A 21,336-nucleotide genomic window follows, 5' to 3' on the forward strand; every position below is an offset into this window, starting at 1 on the left:
ATGGTAAAACTTATAGAAAAAATTTAATGAATGTATCCAACCATGTAATAATGACTTACAGAGCAAATGATCTTGCAAAAGTTCATGTTGCTAATAAAGGATGAGAGGAAATAGGAATGTCTGGGGCCATGGTCTAGAAATGCTATGAAGAAGTTTGTTAGGTAGTGCTTACGATGTCCTGCACTGAAAAAGCCTTTCATTTTACTGGAGGGCATTAATTCCTCAAATAGTTCAGGTATCACATCATCGAAAAATACAATAAAATCTGTAAGAAGAAATAAATCAGTCTGTACCCCTATAATTATTCTACTGGGAATCTTCAGGTAAGACCACAATTCTGACACTGGCAAACTCTCTTGGAGAAGAATAAAAGTCAAAAAGCTGAAACACTTTTATGAGACTCCTTGTCTAAGCCATGAACGTGGGGAATGCATAGGGATTTGAAGCACTGTTGACCAGACAAAAGGGTAGGATGGCCTCTCCCACAGGACACAGGTCAGGAGTCAGATGGGAGATCTCACGATGGTAAACTCCAAGCTTAAAATGACAAGCATTTTGTAAATAAGATTCTCCAGTTTCAGATTCTTCTCTGTGTTCTTTCTCCTGTGTAATTCCATATCTTTAATACAGTCTTATTTAAATGCCTCCAGTCTAGCCTCAGCTGTGCTGTGGGTAAGGAAGGATTACATGTCCATATTTTAGCTGCCAGAGAAGGCATTCCAGTCCACCATCCATGCCTTAAGCCAGGGTGAAGATGGGAAAAGGCAATGAGTGAGACATGTCTTAGAAAATGTGTTTCTCTCAAAGGTCAAGGGCAGGTCATCAGTCAGGCTCTGCTGTTCCACCTTGCATAGTGAGGCATCCTTTATTAGCACCCTTCAGGGGGCTGGTATTGATTTGATTACAGAGTCCCTTCTTTGTAGCCTCAAGTATGTTTAGACCATCAGATAGTTGAAAAATAAGCATCTTGAAATACAAATGAGACCAGGAAAAGGACGGTAACTCCTGAAGGCAAAAAAGCAAACCAACTAATATAAAGACAGCCTTCGGGCTTACACAACTGTCCCTACCTGTCTGTTTTCAGAAGGGGTGATTTATCAAAAGGTCATGAAAATGACCACCTTAGCGGGAAGATAAGTGCAAAGTGCAAAGCAACATTTCTTTTTAAGTCCACAGCAAAACCAAACAAAAAAAATATTCTAATGTAATCACTTGTTCAAAAAAAAAATAGAAAAACAAATATAATCAGTGTCATTAGTTTTTGTGCTTTTTTTTAAAAGATCAACATTGTAAAAGATGATCTAATTCAACCCTTGGAATAACTGCTCTCTGTAAACAGAAAGTAATTTCATAATCAGATGCATGCTATGTTTATAGAAATTTTTTTTTGTTGTTTACAGACATTTTAATCAGTATAAGCATGAAGTGGACTGGATTGCAAGTCTCTCTTCCCTTGCCTCAATAAAAAGCACATTAGTACATTCCTAAATAGCTCTTCTTTTATTTTCTTTGATTGTTTTATATTTATTTTATTTTGGGGTTTTGCATATATCCTTGTAAGTCAGTTAAACTATGTTCTGGAAAAAAAAATGGAGCATAAGCAAACAAAAATTATTATCTCTCAATACCTTTTCTTTCTGAAATTACTTTTTCTCTTACCTTAGGTTGTTTGCAAAGGTAGTGACAAAGTTCTCCAATGTACTGAAACACAGTCACATTATACTTTCTGCAGTCATTCCAAAACTGGCTTGCTGAGAATTTCTTCCTTAACACACAAGTGGCACCTATGAGAAAAGGCATAAAAAGGCACAAGGGAGAAAATTCAAGGGCAGAATTAACATAAAACACAAATGACGTTGCTCCGTCCAGAAGAGTTTTGCTCACTTTCAAGGCTTTTATAATCTATCAGCGGCCATTTATATCAAGCTCATTTGAAAACATTAATCTTACAGTCCAATAAATCTTCTAAAAATATTCATGCTGTAATTCTATATTTGACTGTAGATATGCTTCTTACAATACATGGGATGAAAGAAGCAGTCAAAATAAACAGGACAATTATAAGTAGTAGAGAATGAATATAGATAAGGGTCATCCTTCTTCACAGAGACCAAGAATATTCACTTACTTTTGACCTTGAATATATACATAGTATTTATTTTTAAAAATTTTAAAGTAGCCTCATATATTTTGAGGTTGAGTTAGCAAGGTAGAATTAGTAAGAAAGCACCAACAAAAAGGTTCATTGATGACTGGAGAACCTAATTTTAACAACCTAATTTTAATAACAATTTTAAGTCATATGAATATGTTCCAAGGAAAATGCTAATGTCTTGACCTTCATCTTTATTTACTGTGGACATTTATCACATTCTAAACATACCATTCTACAAAATTACTTTATAGTATTTTAGAGATATATATATATATATATATATATATATAAATCATGATGAGTGATCTCTAAAAATTATTTCTGAGTGAGCTAGTAACAGACACATAATCTCAGCATGATTATCAGTGGAATATACTGAGTTGTCAGTTCCACTAAATGACTTGTTGGGTATCTGGAGTACAACGTTTGCAAAGATAACCTCAATAACTCCTCCTCTGCACTTACCTTCACAATGTGAATTTGACACTCTTTCTTTCAAGAAGTGGGGTCTATTTCCCCACTCGTCAAATCTTGATTCTGAGCTGGCTTGTGACTTGCTTTGATCAGCAAAATGCAGATAAAATGATCCATGTGACTTCCAAAGCTAAGACTTAAGAAATACTAGGCTTCTGATTGGGAAAGCTCCTACCTCCACTTAAGGAGGCAGGGCTTGGCCACTAAACAGTGAGAGATCACATGGAGAAGGAAATCTTGTCACCAGCCCGTTCCAACCACAAGGCCAAATTCCCACAGCACTGCTCTTTCCAATGGGTGATGAAGCTGTGTCCTTTTAGTAAACATTTTATAGCTGTATAACACGCACACAATTACTCTGAATTCTACCAATAGCATTTCAAACTTTAATGAAGACAAGTTCTAATTATTAGACACCGTGAAAACGTGTTCAAACAGACAATGAAAGCGTACCTAATTCAATACATCCACCAATTCCCACAAGAGATGCGGCGCTATGATACAGAGGAAGAGTTATATAAATGATGTCATCAGGAGTACAACCAAAAGCCCATAATCCAGTAGAACTCTTCATAGCTGCCAGATGACAAATCATAGCTGCTTTTGGTAGACCTGGAAGAAAAGGAAAAAAAAAAATGTAACAGAAAAGATACTGTGTTGGTATCAACTACAACAGCAACCGAGACAAAAATACATCAAAATGGTCTATATGCTTGGTGAAAGGGGCCATACAAATGCCAGCTATGACTTTAGCCAATCTCTAGAATCTTGGAACTACCCAGAGGATTAAAACTATAAAATTATATAAGACTTTGAAATCTCAGTTCAGTTCAGTCGCTCAGTTGTGTCCAACTCTTTGTGACCCCATGATTCGCAGCACTCCAGGCCTCCCTGTCCATCACCAACTCCTGGAGTTCACCAAACTCATGTCCATCGAGTTGGTGATGCCATCCAGCCATCCCATCCTTTGTCGTTCCCTTCTCCTCCTGCCCCCAATCCCTCCCAGCATCAGGGTCTTCTCCAATGAGTCAACTCTTTGCATGAGGTGGCCAAAGTATTGGAGTTTCAGCTTCAGCATCAGTCCTTCCAATGAACACACAGGACTGATCTCCTTTAGGATGGGCTGGTTGGACCTCTTTGCAGTCCAAGGGACTCTCAAGAGTCTTCTCCAACACCACAGTCCAAAAGCGTCAATTCTTCAGCGCTCAGCTTTCTTCACAGTCCAACTCTCACATCCATACATGACCACTGGAAAAACCATAGCCTTGATTAGATGGATGTTTTTTGGCGAAGTAATGTCTCTGCTTTTGAATATGCTATCTAGGTTGGTCGTAACTTTCCTTCAAAGGAGTAAGCGTCTTTTAATTTCATGGCTGCAGTCACCAACTGTAGTGATTTTGGAGCCCAGAAAAATAAAGTCTGACACTGTTTCCACTGTTTCTACTGTTTCCCCATCTATTTCCCATGAAGTGGTGGGACCGGATGCCATGATCTTCGTTTTGTGAATGTTGAGAAATACGCCAACTTTTTCACTCTCCTCTTTCATCAAGAGGCTTTTTAGTTCCTCTTCACTTTCTGCCATAAGGGTGGTGTCATCTGCATATCTGAGGTTATTAATATTTCTCCCGGCAATCTTAATTCCAGCTTGTGCTTCTTCCAGCCCAGCGTTTCTCATGATGTACTCTGCATATAAGTTAAATAAGCAGGGTGACAATATACAGCCTTGATGTACTCCTTTTCCTATTTAGAACCAGTCTGTTGTTCCATGGCCAGTTCTAACTGTTGCTTCTTGACCTGCATATAGGTTTCTCAAGAGGCAGGTCAGGTGGTCTGCTATTCGCATCTTTCAGAATTTTCCACAGTTTATTGTGATCCACACAGTCAAAGGCTTTGGCATAGTCAATAAAGCAGAAATAGATGTTTTTCTGGAACTCTCTTGCTTTTTCCATGATCCAGCAGATGTTGGCAATTTGATCTCTGGTTCCTCTGCCTTTCTAAAACCAGCTTGAACATCTGGAAGTTCACGGTTCACGTATTGCTGAATCCTGGCTTGGAGATTTTTGAGCATTACTTTATTAGCGTGTGAGATGAGTGCAATTGTGTGGTAGTTTGAACATTCTTTGGCATTGCCTTTCTTTGGGATTGGAATAAAAACTGATCTTTTCCAGTCCTGTGGCCACTGCTGAGTTTTCCAAATTTGCTGGCATATTGAGTGCAGCACTTTCACAGCATCATCTTTCAGGATTTCAAATGGCTCAACTGGAATTCCATCACCTCCTCTAGCTTTGTTCATAGTGATGTTTTCTAAGGCCCACTTGACTTCACATTCCAGGATGTCTGGCTCTAGGTGAGTGATCACACCATCGTGATTATCTGGGTCATGAAGATCTTTTTTGTACAGTTCTTCTGTGTATTCTTGCCACCTCTTCTTAATATCTTCTGCTTCTGTTAGATCCATACCATTTCTGTCCTTTATTGTGCCCATCTTTGCACGAAATGTTCCCTTGGTATTTCTAATTTTCTTGAAGAGATCTCTAGTCTTTCCCATTTTGTTGTTTTCCTCTATTTCTTTGCATTGATCACTGAGGAAGGCTTTCTTATCTCTTCTTGCTATTCTTTGGAACTCTGCATTCAGATGCTTATATCTTTCCTTTTCTCCTCTGCTTTTTGCTTCTCTTCCTTTCACAGCTATTTGTAAGGCCTCCCCAGACAGCCACTTTGCTTTTTTCCATTTCTTTTATCTAGGAAGCTTCAAAGAGCCATATTTGCTATAAAAATGCCCCAATTACACAGTTTTTTCTCTGGTTTGACCTATGTACTGAATAAAACTAAGGTTGCCACGGGATTTTTAGTGAAAGCAGCACATGTGACTGCAAACCCCAGTCTACAGTGACCTCCGGACACTCTTCCAGAGTGAGCTTCATGTCTGCCTTGTTGCTGCACCTGCTTTGACATTTTCTGACAGCCTTTGTGCTTCAGTGTCATCAACTGGAAGAGACTGGTCTCAGACACAAAATTGGCATGGCCTTGCCTACAATCCTAACTAAAATTCCTTTATTAAGTTTTTTCAAAAGAAATTTCTGCGGCTCTTTATGATAGCTAGGCATCTCACAACCTGAAAGAGTTCCTTGTCCTCCACATGGATAGAGAATCCCTCCAAAATTTCTTGTCAAAGCCATTATAAAGATTTTGAGTGAGACTAGCATCCTTGATTCTTCATACTGTAATTGCTTTTCTCATCTTCGTCCAGAAAATCTAATATTTATGCATTTTCTGCCTCTGAGAAGTTCCTACCTGCTGATCTTCAGTTACCATATTCTGTACTTTCCATATTGTTCCTGATCTCATGGCAGCCCAGCTTTAAAAATAATTTTTCAGGTGGAGGTGTGTCAAAAAATGAAGGATGCTTTATCTAGTTATTTTTCACCTGTGTGCTTATGTCACTCCTATAATGCGCTTTAGTAACAAACAAATTACTCATGTTTTGGTTCCTTTTTTGGTTAGTTTTAAGTGAATAATGATCTCATTAACTTATTATAAAAGTTATTATAAATTATTTAAGGTACTCAGACTTTTTGATAAAGGAGACAACAGATAGGAGCTTATCCAACAGTGAAAATGATCAAAGGTTCATGAAGCTTAAAGTTTTAAAGAAAGAGCCAACAGAATAAATGAAGCTTGTTAAAACTGCAACTTAAGAGTCTCTCTTGGAAGAGTTGGTTCATTACCATACTAAAGCCTTTGAGGGGCCTAACTGTACAAAAATGTTACTGTTTTTTTCAATGGTGTTTCTCAAACCCCTGTGGTCATAAAGCACCTCTTCAAGTTTAATTTTTTTTCTTTGTAGACATGAAGGGATATGTGTGGCACAAGCTTGGAAAAATGCTTCCTTAGATGGTCTCTGAAATCCTCTGCTTTTCTAACCTTCTGTGGATCCCAAGCATTAAAACTCCACACGCCCACAGATGTGGGGAGACCACTGTGATGTGGTCCAGGCATAAAGGTGGGAGTGAGGCTCTGTCCAGTGAATTGGTGATTAGCAGAAAGAAGGAAGAAGATATGCTAGTAAGAGAAAACCAATTTATGAGTAGGGATGAAAAAAATCTGGGAATCTGGGGATGATTTTGGAAAAGGGAAAGAACCCCTAAGATTAAGCAGGCAAGACAAAAGGAAATAAACTTAATGGTGATTGCAACCAGTCCCAGTGCAGCCTGGAAGGCAGGTCCATCTTTTTCCTCCTTCCACTGCTTGCAGGAGTGGCTGACCACAAGGCTGCTGTCCAGGGTTAAAAAGCCTTTCCTGGAGATCTTGAGGCACCTAATGAAACTCAACGAGCCACCTCGGAAGTAGATACTGGCAGACTGAACACATACATAGGCCCTTAAAGCAAAAAAGAATGGAATTGGAGGTGACAGCAACACGATTTTAGAAAGGCAGGTGGACAACTGACACATCAGACCCAAGAAGACAAGCCTTGAAGAAAGTTGATTTGCTCCCACAAAGTCCCAGCAAGGCTCAGAAACTTGGGGACTAGGTACCTCCCAGAGTGGAGTATCAATATGGAACTATAAAGAGGGAGCTAAATGGGAGTTCTGTTTAAGAAGCAATTCCACCAGTCACAAATAAGGGAAGGCTCTCTTGCTCATCAAGATCTTACAGAATCTCCCAGGTCAAAGACACGAATGGTATAAAAATTGACCTCAGTTTTTCCTTACTCAGAGACATTCTAAGTTTGTCCCTAGGTTGATGAATATAATATTTTGGTGAGCTTCACAGTAGCAAAATGATTAGGAAAGGTTTGATGTCATCCAAAGGGCTCCCATACAACCTGCTTGAAAGGGCCAGTGAGCAGACTCTGCTCCCATCATTTTTAACTTTTCTAAGTCTCACTTCTTTACATCACTCCCTAACTTGCATCAACACTTACTTCATTATCAACATTATAAGATTTTTTGTTTGAGAAAATCTGCTTGATTTTTATGATAATAGGCAATACTAATATAAATTCTCATGATCATTACAACTACTATCATTTAATCCAGCTCTGGGTTTTGAGCTGCAAAACATCAGTTTAGAGAGAGAGAGATCAAGGAAGAGAGAGAGAGAGATGCTTTTAAATAAAAAACATCAATTCAATCTTTAATGAGGCTCAACATGAGACAGGCTAGGATCTGGGGCCTGTGATCCTTTCCTTGGGCTGCCTGCACCTCAAGTGACAGAATAGAAGAAACTATAAGGGACTAAAAACCGCTGCATGTACAGTTGAGGCAATTATGAAAAACATGCAAAAAGGGCACAAATCAACTGCCATTTCTGAGGTGCCAGGAGCAAAAGGAGGTTACTGTCCATGATGCCTGTAAACAGCACCTCCAAGGGGGTGGGCAGACCACTTAAGCTACCCCTGCAGCCCCGCCCAACAAATCCACTCCTACCCGCACCCCATTTTAGGAACCAGCCTGCCCTCCCTAGTTAGGGAGCCAGCAGGAGCGCTTGTTACTTGTTTTTACTTCTCTGTGCTGCGGCAGCATGAGTCCCAATCAAGCCTTGCCTGAATTCCTCATCTGATCCCTTTCTGTTTTCTATTGATTAAAGAGTCCAAGGATCCTAGTCTGTAGCAAATGTGATTTTGCTACATTTTTTGACAGTTTTGTATTTATAAAGCATGACATCTACTGAATGCCCAATTCTGTATGTTGCTTTGCTCTCTATAAGACCCCAAGTTGCTCAGAACTTTAAGCTAAAGAGAGATGATATTTGTGTAACTTTTCCTGTATAGGATCATTCACAATCCAAATTTGAAAGAATGTCAATAAATGCTTTTTACATTTTAAAATGTAAAAAATAAAATGAAATTACCGCACCAGATTGCTTCCCCCACACTGGTAAAGATCTGATATGTATTCTCTGGAAAAAGATGAGCCTCTGGAAACATCAGGAAGGAGAGAGACTGAACATATCACGGGAATAGGAGAAAGTGGGCATCCTCCTCCAGGTCCTTTTTTATAGTTTACTAGTTTTCCCTTCAAGGTTCTGGTCTGAGGAATATAAAGCACCTAGAAGTAAAACTGATAGTCATGAATCTGCCAAGAAAACGTCCTGGACACTGAAACTAACCAGCTCACAATCCCACTCAGTCACACAGAGCTTCCAGTTAGGATTTGGTTTGTTTTGGTATGTGTGTTTTGACGGCTAAACTTTAAACATGAGCAGCCAAAGGTCAACAGATATTTGAGGAAATCCTCTAAAGAACAGAGGTCACTGTAAAATAAAAGGTAAAAGGTCATTAGAGAAAATAGAGACAAGGTAGAGAGGAGAAATTTTTTAAAAAAATATTAATATTCTGAGAGGTATGAGACAATGAAGTATCAAGAATACAAAAATAACATGCTACAAAATGAGAAATATTCAGAGAACATAGAGCTAAAATATAAATCTCTCAAAAAGTAAACCCTTAGGTAAGAGAAGGAAAATAGAATAGAAAAGATGAGAAAATTAATAACAGTTCAGGGAGGCCAAGCTTTAAAAAGTTAGAGATCCAAAGATAAAAGAATGAACAAAAAAAACCCAAAATAATAGAAGGAGAGAATGGGCAGAAAAACATAGAAATAAAGAAAAGAATATGCAGACATCTTTAAAAAAATTTTTGAGTACCTAGAATTGCAAGACATGAGTTTCTAGATTTAACAGGCTGACAAATTTACCAGCAAAATGGATAAATAAGACTAGTCCCAGTACAAATAATCTTGAAATCATAGAATACTGAAGGCTCATGAAATTCTAAAAATTCCTCCCCTTTGCCACCCACCACCCCCACCCCTGCCAAAAGAAAGAAAAACAACACCAGGTTGATGTAAAGGATATGAAAGCAGAAGAAAAAGACTTCTCAATATATATACTGGAAGACAGAAGGTAAAAAAAGCAATGCCTTCAAACCCCTGCACCAATATCATTTCTTAACTAGAAAAAAAAACATTCAAGCATGTGAGAACTTCAACTTACCTACTAACAAGCAGCTGCTAAAATAAGTGCAGTGATAAAATGAAAAGTAAACAAAGGAAATAAATTTAGAATCCAAGAATCAGGGGATTGGAAAGAAGGTCTGAAGGGAATTCTCAGGGTGATGGTGAGAAATGACCCCAGGACATGTCAAGATTGAAATTGTAGGGAGGAAAGCTTTGCGAAAGATGTGATCAAGAATTGACGTATATACACTAATACATATGAAACAGAAAACTAATGAGAACCTGCTGTATAGCCCAGGGAACTCTACTCAATGCTCTGTGGTGACCTAAATGGGAAGGAAATCCAAAAATGAGGGAATATATATACACATCTAGCTGCTTCACTTCACTGTGTAACAGACACTAACACTACAATGTAAAGCAACTATGTTGTCATTGTTGTTCAGTTGCTCAGTTGTGTCGGACTCTTTGCAGCCCCATGGACTGCAGCATGCCAGGCCTCCCTGTCCTTCACCATCTCCCAAAGTTTGCCCAAGTTCATGTACATTGCATGGGTGATGCCATCCAGTCATCCTCTGATCCTTCTTCTCCTTCTGCCCTCAGTCTTTCCCAGCATCAGGCATTTTTCCAATGAGTTGGCTGTTTGCATCAGAAGACCAACATACTGGAGCTTCAGCTTCAGCATCCGTCCTTCCAATGAATATTCAGGGTTGATTTCCTTTAAAATCGATGGGTTTGATCTTCTTGCTGTCCAAGGAACTCTCAGGAGTCTTCTCCAGCACCACATAAGGCATCAATTCTCTGGCATTCTGCCTCCTTTATGGTCCAGCTCTCACAACCATACATGACCAATGGGAAGACCACAGCCTTGACTACATGAACCTTTGTCCACAGAGTAATGTCTGCTTCAACACATTGTCTAGATTTGTCACAGCTTTCCTGCCAAGGAGCAAGTTTCTTTTAATTTCATGGCTGCAGTCACCATCCTCAGTGATTTTAGAGCCCAAGAAGGGGAAATCTGTCACTACCTCCACCTTTCCCCTTCCGTTTGCCATGAAGTAAAGGGACTGAAGACGCTTACTCCTTGGAAGGAAAGTTATGACCAACCTAGATAGCATATTCAAAAGCAGAGATATTACTTTGCCAACAAAGGTCCACCTAGTCAAGGCTATGGTTTTTCCGGTGGTCATGTATGGATGTGAGAGTTGGACTGTGAAGAAAGCTGAGCGCCGAAGAATTGATGCTTTTGAACTGTGGTGTTGGAGAAGACTCGTGAGAGTCCCTTAGACTTCAAGGAGATCCAACCAGTCCATCCTAAAGGAGATCAGTCCTGGGTGTTCATTGGAAGGACTGATGTTGAGGGTGAAACTCCAAAACTTTGGCCACCTCATGCGAAAAGTTGACTCATTGGAAAAGACCCTGAAGCTGGGAGGGATTGGAGGCAGGAGAAGGGGACGACAGAGGATGAGAGGGCTGGATGGCATCACTGACTCGATGGACATGAGTTTGGGTGAACTCCAGGAGTTGGTGATGGACAGGGAGGCCTGGCGCGCTGCGATTCATGGGGTCGCAAAGAGCTGGACATGACTGAGCAACTGAACTGAACTGAACTGAAAGGGATCAGATGCCAAGATCTTAGTTTTTTAATATTTAGTTTTAATCTGGCTTTTTCACTCTCCTCCTTCACCCTCATCAATAGGCTCTTTAGTTCCTCTTCACTAAAGAACTAAAGAGGAACTAAAGCAACTATACCCCAATCAAAACAAAATAGAACAAAAACAACAGAAAGAACATAGGCTTGACAAAATACAGACAAGCTTTTCAATGTCTAAAGGTGAGTTACTTTTTGATAGAAGGATGGGTACAAACTGGTCATAGATGTAGAGAATACTAAGCAAGCAAATGAAAAAACAAATGATCAATTCCAGATTGGGGAGAGTTTTACATGAAAGGAAACAAATATAATTTTATTATACTATAGAAGGCAGCTAGAAATAGTCATGATACTGATAACTATCAAACTATCAATACTAAGTTATGATATGGATAACTAATCAAACCAATATTTATGATGAAACAATATATAGAGTGATGTCAGAGAGAGAAAGTATGTGTATCAGAGGAAAAAATCTGAGTTGGAGGGAGAGAGTGGTAAAGAAAGAAGATAAAATTTTCATCTTCCATTGTGGACAAGCAGTACTTATTTTTGGGGGGTGCACCTATGAAGTACCCAATAAAATTCTCAAGCTATTTAGATATATGGAGATGATTACAGAAAGATCTGTGCTGGTGAAGACTCTTGAGAGTCCCTTGGACAGCAAGGAGATTACATCAGTCAATCCTAAAGGAAATCAACCCCAAACATTCAATGCAAGGACTGATGCTGAAGCTGAAGCTCCAATACTTTGGTTATCTGATGCAAAGAACCGACTCGTTGGAAAAGACTCTGATACTGGGAAAGACTGAAGGCAGGATGAGAAGGGGTGACAGAGAATGGGATGGTTGGATGGCATTACTGACTCAATGGACATGAATTTGAGCAAACTGCAGAAGATGGTAAAGGACAGGGAAGTCTGGCATGCTGCAGTCCATGGGGTTGCAGAGTTGGACACGACTTAGTGACTGAATGACAATAACAAGAAAAATACCGAATGCAATTGGTTTGAGAATAGGTTAGCAGGGTACTTCTCTCTAATATTTCTAAAACTATTAGCATTTTCATCTTTGTACTGTATAACTTTAATATGAATAAATATCAAATAAAATTAATAGTGCTTTTGCTTTCAGCCTGCTGTGCAAATGTATCAAACACTGGTTTTAATCTTCAAGACAGGAGCTGTTAATAGTCTGCTCCCCACTATTCTCTTTGGGGTGAGGAGGGTTGCAGGGAGAGGAGAGTGGTAAAGACTGTTTTGAAGACCAGAGTCACTTTTTATAAGAAAAGAGCATAAAGACAAATTGTCAAGTACCTTCTGTTGGAAGTTTTCAAAGATAATTTCCAAAATTTTATTGTCTCTTTCAAAGTTAAGTCAGGTCATCTTTATGCTGACAACTTGATACATATTAGCATTTCCCAGTTCATTTATAAGAGCTGTTTTAAACAGAGTAACAACAACAACCTGGACCATGAACTTCCTGATGTTCAAGCTGGTTTCAGAAAAGGCAGAGGAACCAGAGATCAAATTGCCAGCATCCGCTGGACCATCAAAAAAGCAAGAGAGTTCCAGAAAAACATCTATTTCTGCTTTATTGACGGTGCCAAAGCCTTTAACTGTGTGGATCACAATAAACTGTGGAAAATTCTTTAAGAGATAGGAATACCAGACCACCTGACTTGCCTCTTGAGAAACCTGTAGCCAGGTCAGGAAGCAACAGTTAGAACTGGCCATGGAACAACAGACTGGTTCCAAATAGGAAAAGGAGTACATCAAGGCTATATATTGTCACCCTGCTTATTTAACTTATACGCAGGGTACATCATGAGAAACGCTGGGCTGGAGGAAGCACAAGCTGGAATCAAGATTGCCAGAAGACATATCAATAACCTCAGATATGCAGATGACACCACCCTTATGGCAGAAAGTGAAGAGGAACTAAAAAGCTTCTTGATGAAAGTGAAACAGAAGAGTGAAAAAGCTGGCTTAAAGATCAACATTCAGAAAACTAAGATCATGGCATCTGGTCCCATCACTTCATGGGAAATAGATGGGGAAACAGTGGAAACAGTGGCTGACTTTATTTTTCTGGGCTTCAAAATCACTGCAGATGGTGATTGCAACCATGAAATTAAAAGATGCTTACTCCTTGGAAGGAAAGTTATGACCAACCTAGACAGCATATTAAAAAGCAGAGATATTACTTTGCAAACAAAGGTCCATCTAGTCAAGGCTATGGTTTTTCCTGTGGTCATGTATGGATGTGAGAGTTGGACTATAAAGAAGGTTGAGCACCAAAGAATTGATTCTTTTGAACTGTAGTGTTGGAGAAGACTCTTGAGAGTCCCTTGGACTGCAAGGAGATCCAACCAGTCCATCCTAAAGGAGATTAGTCCTGGGTGTTCATTGGAAAGACTGATGTTAAAGCTGAAACTTCAGTACTTTGGCCACCTGATGTGAAGAGCTGATGCTGGGAAAGATAGAGGGCAGGAGGAGAAGGGGATGACAGAGGATGAGATGGTTGGATGGCATCACTGACTCGATGGACATGGGTTTGGGTGGACTCCGGGAGTTGGTGATGGACAGGGAGGCCTGGTGTGCTGCGGTTCATGGGGTCGCAAAGAGTCGGACACGACTGAGCGACTGAACTGAACTGAACTGAACAACAACAACAGAAAAGTACCACGTATCTCCAGGATAAGAGAGATTATTGTTAGCCTCCAAATAGAAAAAAGGAAAGAACAAAGTAAGAAAACTTTACTATGCAATAGTAGTTTTGCTTACCATACTACCTGTGCATAAGAAATAAGTACGCTTACACTGTTGGTGGGAATGCAAACTAGTACAGCCATTATGGAGAACAGTGTGGAGATTCCTTAAAAAACTGGAAATAGAACAGCCTTATGACCCAGCAATCCCACTGCTGGGCATACACACCAAGGAAACCAGAAGGGAAAGAGACACGTGTACCCCAGTGTTCATCGCAGCACTGTTTATAATAGCCAGGACATGGAAGCAACCTAGATGTCCATCAGCAGATGAATGGATAAGAAAGCTGTGGTACATATACATGATGGAGTATTACTCAGCCATTAAAAAGAATATATTTGAATCAGTTCTAATGAGGTGGATGAAACTGGAGCCTATTATACAGAGTGAAGTAAGCCAGAAAGAAAAACACCAATACAGTATACTAATGCATATATATGGAATTTAGAAAGATGGTAACGATAACCCTGTATGCAAGACAGCAAAAGAGACACTGATGTATAGAACAGTCTTTTGGACTCTGTGGGAGAGGGAGAGGGTGGGATGATTTGGGAGAATGGCATTGAAACATGTATAATATCATATATGAAACCAATTGCCAGTTTAGGTTCCATGCAGTATACAGGATGCTTGGAGCTGGTGCACTGGGATGACCCAGAGGGACAGTATGGGGAAGGAGGTGGGAGAGGGGGTTCAGGATGGGGAACACGTGTACACCCATGGCGGATTCATGTTGATGTATGGCAAAAGCAATACAATATTGTAAAGTAATTAGCCTCCAATTAAAATAAGTAAATTTAAATTAAAAAAATAAATAAAAGATAAAACGTAAATCTCAAAAAAAAAAAAAAGAAATAAGTACCAAAACTTTTGAAGTGAAGTGAAAGTCGCTCAGTCAAGCCCGACTCTGCAACCCCATGGACTGTACCCTGCTTTTAACACATCTCAGTTCAAACTCCTGGTCATCTTCAAATTAATTACAAAAGTTTATTCAAACTACCATTAATACCATTCAATTTTTCTCAGAATCAATTAAGTTTAACATTTCTTTTGAATTCCCAGGTAGTTTCATTATTCTTTGTGTCGCAAAGAGTGTGTGTGTTGTTTACCTGATAAAAGGAAAGTTAGTTTCTTGATTCTTATTTGTAACCTCCCCCAAACGTGCAAAGATCTCAAGATTTCCTGTTTCTCACATGTTCCAGTCAACCCAAGGAAAACCAGGAGAGCTTACTACAGGTTTTTCAATGGTAGCTCTATACTTGGATTGTGTTTAGGAATTAACATTTTATACAAGAATAGAGAAACCTGTTTTAAAGTAGACTAATGGATTTTTTAATTCAGAAGGATGATTACAAACATTTAAACATCTTTTCATTTATATATCGGGCATCTAAGGGAGGCTAGCAAAGATCCTGCCAAAGAAGCAGTCCAAATTTCACACTCTGAGTAACTGGGCTGGATCAAGTCTTCAGATATTCCAGTGCCATTTGTAGTACCAAACTTGAAAATCTTTCCACTTGCAACAATGGCCAAGTGAACATGGTGACTTGCCAAGCTAAAGGTAAAGCTATTACATTTTCCATCCAAGTTTGAGAGTTCAAAGATCTAAAAAAACCCAGGTTTTCTTGGATACACGCTTTCTCAGATTTTTGGTAGCTATGAAACTGAGCCCCACTAAAACCAAATTCTTTTACGAACTCTCTATCCAAAGCTTTGTTCCCTTTCTTGTCCCCTCTGACCTCAATCCCCAGGGAAATGAAAGGTAATCAACCAGCATCAGATGACTAAATGCTGTTGCTGATGACATAGATAAAGCACTAAAGTGATCATCACAGCTATTGTTAACAGATTGTTTCTCCAGGGCAAGATGAGCTCACAGACCCTCAAGCCATGGACCACCTTGCCAGAGAGTTGTAAACCAGAGTCATCCTGACTCCCCAAATTGTCACAGAACTGTCACAAGATGATGACTAACCCTAGCTTCTTTATTCTTCTCCTTTAAGAAACCCCCAACTCAAAGGTCAAGTTGAAGTGGATCTGAGGCTTGGTGGGCTGCAATCAATCCTTATTTTTCTGCAATCTCCTGCTATCAGAGTTTGGTTTTCTATACCTTGGGTACTCAAGTCCTTTGCTCAGTTACAGCTACACAGGGCAAAGATTTGTCCAAACCGGTTGCTTTTCAAATATAATACACTGCATTCTTTTTAAGTTTCACGAACAAATGGATCATACCTGTTGTTCCAGAAGTAAAAATATAAAGATAAGGAGTCTTGGTGTTTGAGATAGCATGGTGGCTGCGTGGCACATGACAGTCAGATGCTGTGCTCAGTTTTTCTTTGAGTGAAATTATGCCTTGTGGAACAGAGTCTTTCATTGCCCAAATGCTGATACCTTCTGGGAGTCTTGGAAGAACGTCTTCTATAGTTTCTAGAAAACCTAAAAATCAAAGGATTAGGAATAAGTAAATAAGACATAAATCTCAAACCACTCACCTTGTGTGTTCTTTTGCCTGTTGGAACAGGGATGAAATGTAAATACAATGCCAACTTCCTTTTCACATTGGATAAGTAACATCCTAGCCATTTTATGATTCTGTTTCAACATGACCAACTTAAAGGAAAATCTAGTTATTACCTAATTTCATCAATGCAAAAAACCCAATTCAAACTGAAATTTGGAGATCCCATTATCCAGGCTGTGTTTTTTTTCCCCTCAATTTTTTAAATAAAACTCTGTTTCTGTAATTTGCCTTAAATTTAAATTCTGGACACTGCCCTGAACATCTGAACATTCTTTCTGAACATTCTTTCTGAAATACAACTCAGTATCTCATTATTCTAAAAAGCCATCTGTCTGTCACTGCTCAGCTCCACTGTAATGCAACAATCCAAGAGAAACATCTGACTGCTCCGGAAGCACAAGATTCCAGATTATGGATTCACAAGAGTCTGCCTTAGATGCCATTTCAGAGTGAAAAGTTAAAGGAGGAGATTTAGAGATGCTCTTTCCTCTGGATCAGAATTATTAAAGGTAAAAGGTCTTTGAAAGGAAAAGAAGGAAAAGAACGCTTTCCAGAAAAGGTGGCAGGATTCACAGTGTACAGTAGCAGTGCGATCCAAGGCCTCAGCAGAACCAGCATCAAGCAAAAAAGAAGTCAAAAGAGTAGAAAACTGCAAGCGCAGGTGTCTTCAGGCCTGAAGAGCTTAGGCGTCTTCATAGTATCAAGGGTCTGGGTTGAAATCCAGGCTTGAGAAAGGCAAAGGGATACTCATCTCAGGAATCATCTACTGTACAGATAACTAAAGCGTGATTGTATAGGGGAGACTGTGTTGAGGACCTCTGGGAGACTGACTAGACCTTCTTAATCTGACCTGCAATGTAGGAGACACTGTCATCTCTCCAGGACAATACTGGTAGAAAAGGAGGGAGCTGGAAGGTGGGTGCAAATCCTTGAGGAGGAAATATTTAGTGTGAGGGTACCTGGCACTCTATGGGACACAAAAGAAGCAGAGCATCATCATTCCTGGATGATGTATAAGTGAGTGAGGCATCTTTTTTTTTTTTCCCCTAGAGTAGACAGACAAACAGTTCTTAATATTCTTTAAATTCTTTTAAAATGTAATGCTCCCTTCCTTTAACATGGATCTTTAACCATGTCCTCTTTCATGTTCTACATGGGTGCTGCAGTTTTATTTTTTGAGATAAAAGGGATTTCTGAGTGCTACATTATTTATCTTAAAATCTATGTTAACATCCACAGGGACATTAAGCAGTGGCCTTTTGGAGTTAATGTGAGGAATGCTTAAGATCACCAGCAACCACCAGAAGTTATGAAGAGGACAGGGAAGATTTTTTTTTCTTAGACCCTTCAGAGGGGACATGGGCCTGCAGATACTTTGATTGTATACTTTTAGTCCCCATATCTGAAAGGGAATGAATTTTTGTATTTTAAGCTTACCCAGTTTGTGTTATTTTATTACAGCAGCCCTGGGAAGCTAACTCAACCAAGGTCACAAGCTGGTGAATAGAACTGTTAGTCTAACCTAAGTCTAACTAACTCTAAAATCTATATATTACCTCATAAATGAAGCCAATGATAAAAAATACAACTAAATGTAAAATATACCCTGGTCAGAATGGTAAAGTCCACATAATTATAGACCTGTCCATCTAAGTACTTTTTAAAAATACTTTTTAAACAAGAATTAAAAAATAATCACTAGATATATTCTATTTTAAAGTTAAATTCAGGGTGCTGCATTAAACATATTTCTGGAAATGTAAAGAAGTGTCTGGTTCTTTCAAAAAGCTATCTGTCAGTCCTGACTCAGGTCTACTATAAATACAAAACATTTGGGAAAAAACTCATGATTTACTTCCTCAAAATCTATAATCCAGATTGATTACAAAGAAGCAGCAAGAGAAATATGTCAAATTGGACTAGGAAACTCACAAGAAAACTAAGGAAACACAGAAAAATGGTAAGGAGTTGACATGTTAGGATTGGGGAGGCAAATTGGCGATTGAAATATTTTTCATTAATTTTTATTTTTTTAACAAATTCAAATAAAATAAGATGTCAGATTCCAGAGAAAAATCTTTCTCTACTGAGCGAACACAGCATATTGTTCTATACGGATTGCTTTGGTAAGAAGAAGAAGTGAAAAAATCATAAGGAATGCTGGGGGAAGGATGAGTCATAAATAAATGAAAAAGCAAGACAAACAAATGATCTGGACTTTGTATTTTCTCTTAATTTTTAGCACTAGATTTTGCTTAAATGATTCTTTCCGGCATTTTGAATGTATAAGTACAAGTCTGAACTGACCCATTTCATTCCCTTAACTTTAAGTCTGTCACCTGGAACTGTAAATTAACAAGATAAATTTTATATGTTCTTAATAATATATGTGTCTAAATTGGCAAAATAGGTGCCAAGAAAGTTACAATATGATTAACTGTGGATCAAAATCTTTGTTGGAACTGTAGAGTCTAAAAAAATCATAGTATTTACTAAGAGTGATGACCTTTACAAGAAAAAGGAAGTGAGTGGATTTCTAGGAATCAGAGGAGATACAATTTAATCTCCTTCATGGATTATAATGAAATTGACTTAGCTGAGACATTTAGAATTAACAAACAGAATTTTATCTAAACAAGTTATTTCTTTAATAGTGGTAGGAAGTATGGATGAGGAGAGTGAAAATTGAGATAGAAATTTGAAAAATCTTGTAGGGGATAAAGGATCATTATTTACTTGTCACTGTCAGGCTTTCTCGATAAAATGGCAAGTTTTAGTGTCACTTTGTAAATTTTACATATTTATTCCTGCCCCCCCCCCCACCAAAATAGCTTTTGTTTAAATACTTCATGAAGACTTGGCTGTGTTTCGTGAAGATTTACTCTTAGTGAAGTGTCCTACCACTGAAAGCTACAGAACTGTAAGCACCTCAGAAGAATAATGGCTGTCCTGCTCTGCCCTTTCACCAGCTGTGCCTGGCACACAATCATAGTTGCTGGATATGGAATCCAACTCATGGGATCCACTGTAGGTGCAGGTAGTAATAGTAAGTTACCATAAGAAATTGAGACAGATTAAAATTCCATGAGATTTAACAAAGTCTACAACACAGGAGAAGACAGAATCTCTCTTTTCAAAGCAATACATTCTTCCAAGAAATACACACTGTTTCTCACATGCATTGGTTTAGGTGGGGTTGCAAGCATAAAAAGAGGTTAATTACAATCTCTGCTTATAAACATTTACCACTGTTTGTACAAATTAATTTCTTGTTTCTATACCATTGCTATGTTTCATTCACATTTCTGAGACTATGAAATCAATGAGTAAAAATGTAATATATTCCTTGAATATACCATTAGTGTGAATTATGTTATTCACTCTGCATTAAAAACTTTTTTTTTAATTGAGGTATAGTTGATCTACATCGCTGTGTTAGTTTGTTTTTGATGTACAGTAAATGATTCAGTCATACATACATATATATTCTTTTTCATTATAGCTTATTATAAGGTATTGAATGTAGCTTCCTGTGCTATACAGCAGGACTTTGCTGATTAACTGCTTTAGGGATAGTACTGTCTTAATATATCCCTTCCCTCCTTTCCTCTTTGGTAACTGTAAGTTTGTTTTCTATGTCTCTGAGTTTGTTTCTGTTTTGTAAATAAGTCCATTTGAATCTATTTGAAGCACTTTTTAGATTCCACATATAAGTGATACCATATGATATTTGTGTTTCTCTGCCTGACTTACAGACATTGTTTTAAAATTATCTTGTGCTGTGCTCAGTCGCTCTGTCATGTCCGACTCTGCAACATCGTGGACTGTGGCCCACCAGGCTCCTCTGTCCATGAGATTTTCCAGTCAAGAATACTGGAGTGGGTTGCCATTTCCAACTCCATAAATTACTTTATTCTACATAAAACAAACTAATATTTTCAATGGTAATTGCTCATAGCATAGTGTTTTAAAACACTGGCAAACATTTAACTTTAAACTTTTAGCCCAGGACCAGATGGCTTCACAGCTGAATTCTACCAAAAATCTAGAGAAGAGCTAACACCTATCCTACTCAAACTCTTCCAGAAAATTGCAGAGGAAGGTAAACTTCCAAAAGTCATTCTATAAGGCCACCATCACCCTAATACTAAAACCTGACAAAGATGCCACACACACAAAAAAGAAAACTACAGGCCAATATCACTGATGAACATAGATGCAAAAATCCTTAACAAAATTCTAGCAAACAGAATCCAACAACACATTAAAAAGATTATACATCATGACCAAGTGGGCTTTATCCCAGGGATGCAAGGATTCTTCAATATCCACAAATCAACCAATGTAATACACCACATTAACAAATTGAAAAATAAAAACCATATGATTATCTCAGTAGATGCAGAGAAAGCCTTTGACAAAATCAAACATCCATTTATGATAAAAAAAAAACCCTCCAGAAAGCAGGATTAGAAGGAACACACCTCAACATAATAAAAGCTATATATGACAAATCCACAGCAAACATTATCCTCAATGGTGAAAAATTGACAGCATTTCCCCTAAAGTCAGGAACAAGACAAGGGTGCCCACTCCCACCACTACGGTTGAGCATAGTTTTGGAAGTTTTGGCCATAGCATTCAGAGCAGAAAAAGAAATAAAAGGAATCCAAGCAGGTTTTAGAAAAGGCAGAGGAACCAGAGATCAAATTGCCAACATCTGCTGGATCATGGAAAAAGCAAGAGAGTTCCAGAAAAACATCTATTTCTGCTTTATTGACTATGCCAAAGCCTTTGACT

The 21,336-nt window shown here is 38.6% G+C and overlaps 1 protein-coding gene across 2 annotated transcripts in view; it reads right to left on the bottom strand.

The window, feature by feature from the left end:
• Positions 1-21,336, bottom strand: part of SLC27A6 (solute carrier family 27 member 6) — an 80,890-nt gene that overhangs the window by 47,789 nt on the left and 11,765 nt on the right. For both annotated transcript variants that reach the window (XM_005209093.5, NM_001101169.1), the window contains exons 2-4: positions 16,248-16,451; positions 3,083-3,241; positions 1,660-1,784 (exon numbers count right to left, since the gene is read on the bottom strand). In XM_005209093.5, coding sequence (XP_005209150.1) covers positions 1,660-1,784; positions 3,083-3,241; positions 16,248-16,451 — 488 coding nt within the window. The remainder of the gene's footprint in view (positions 1-1,659; positions 1,785-3,082; positions 3,242-16,247; positions 16,452-21,336) is intronic.

The sequence above is a fragment of the Bos taurus genome, chromosome 7, assembly GCF_002263795.3.
Source record: "Bos taurus isolate L1 Dominette 01449 registration number 42190680 breed Hereford chromosome 7, ARS-UCD2.0, whole genome shotgun sequence".
Taxonomy (NCBI): domain Eukaryota; kingdom Metazoa; phylum Chordata; class Mammalia; order Artiodactyla; family Bovidae; genus Bos; species Bos taurus.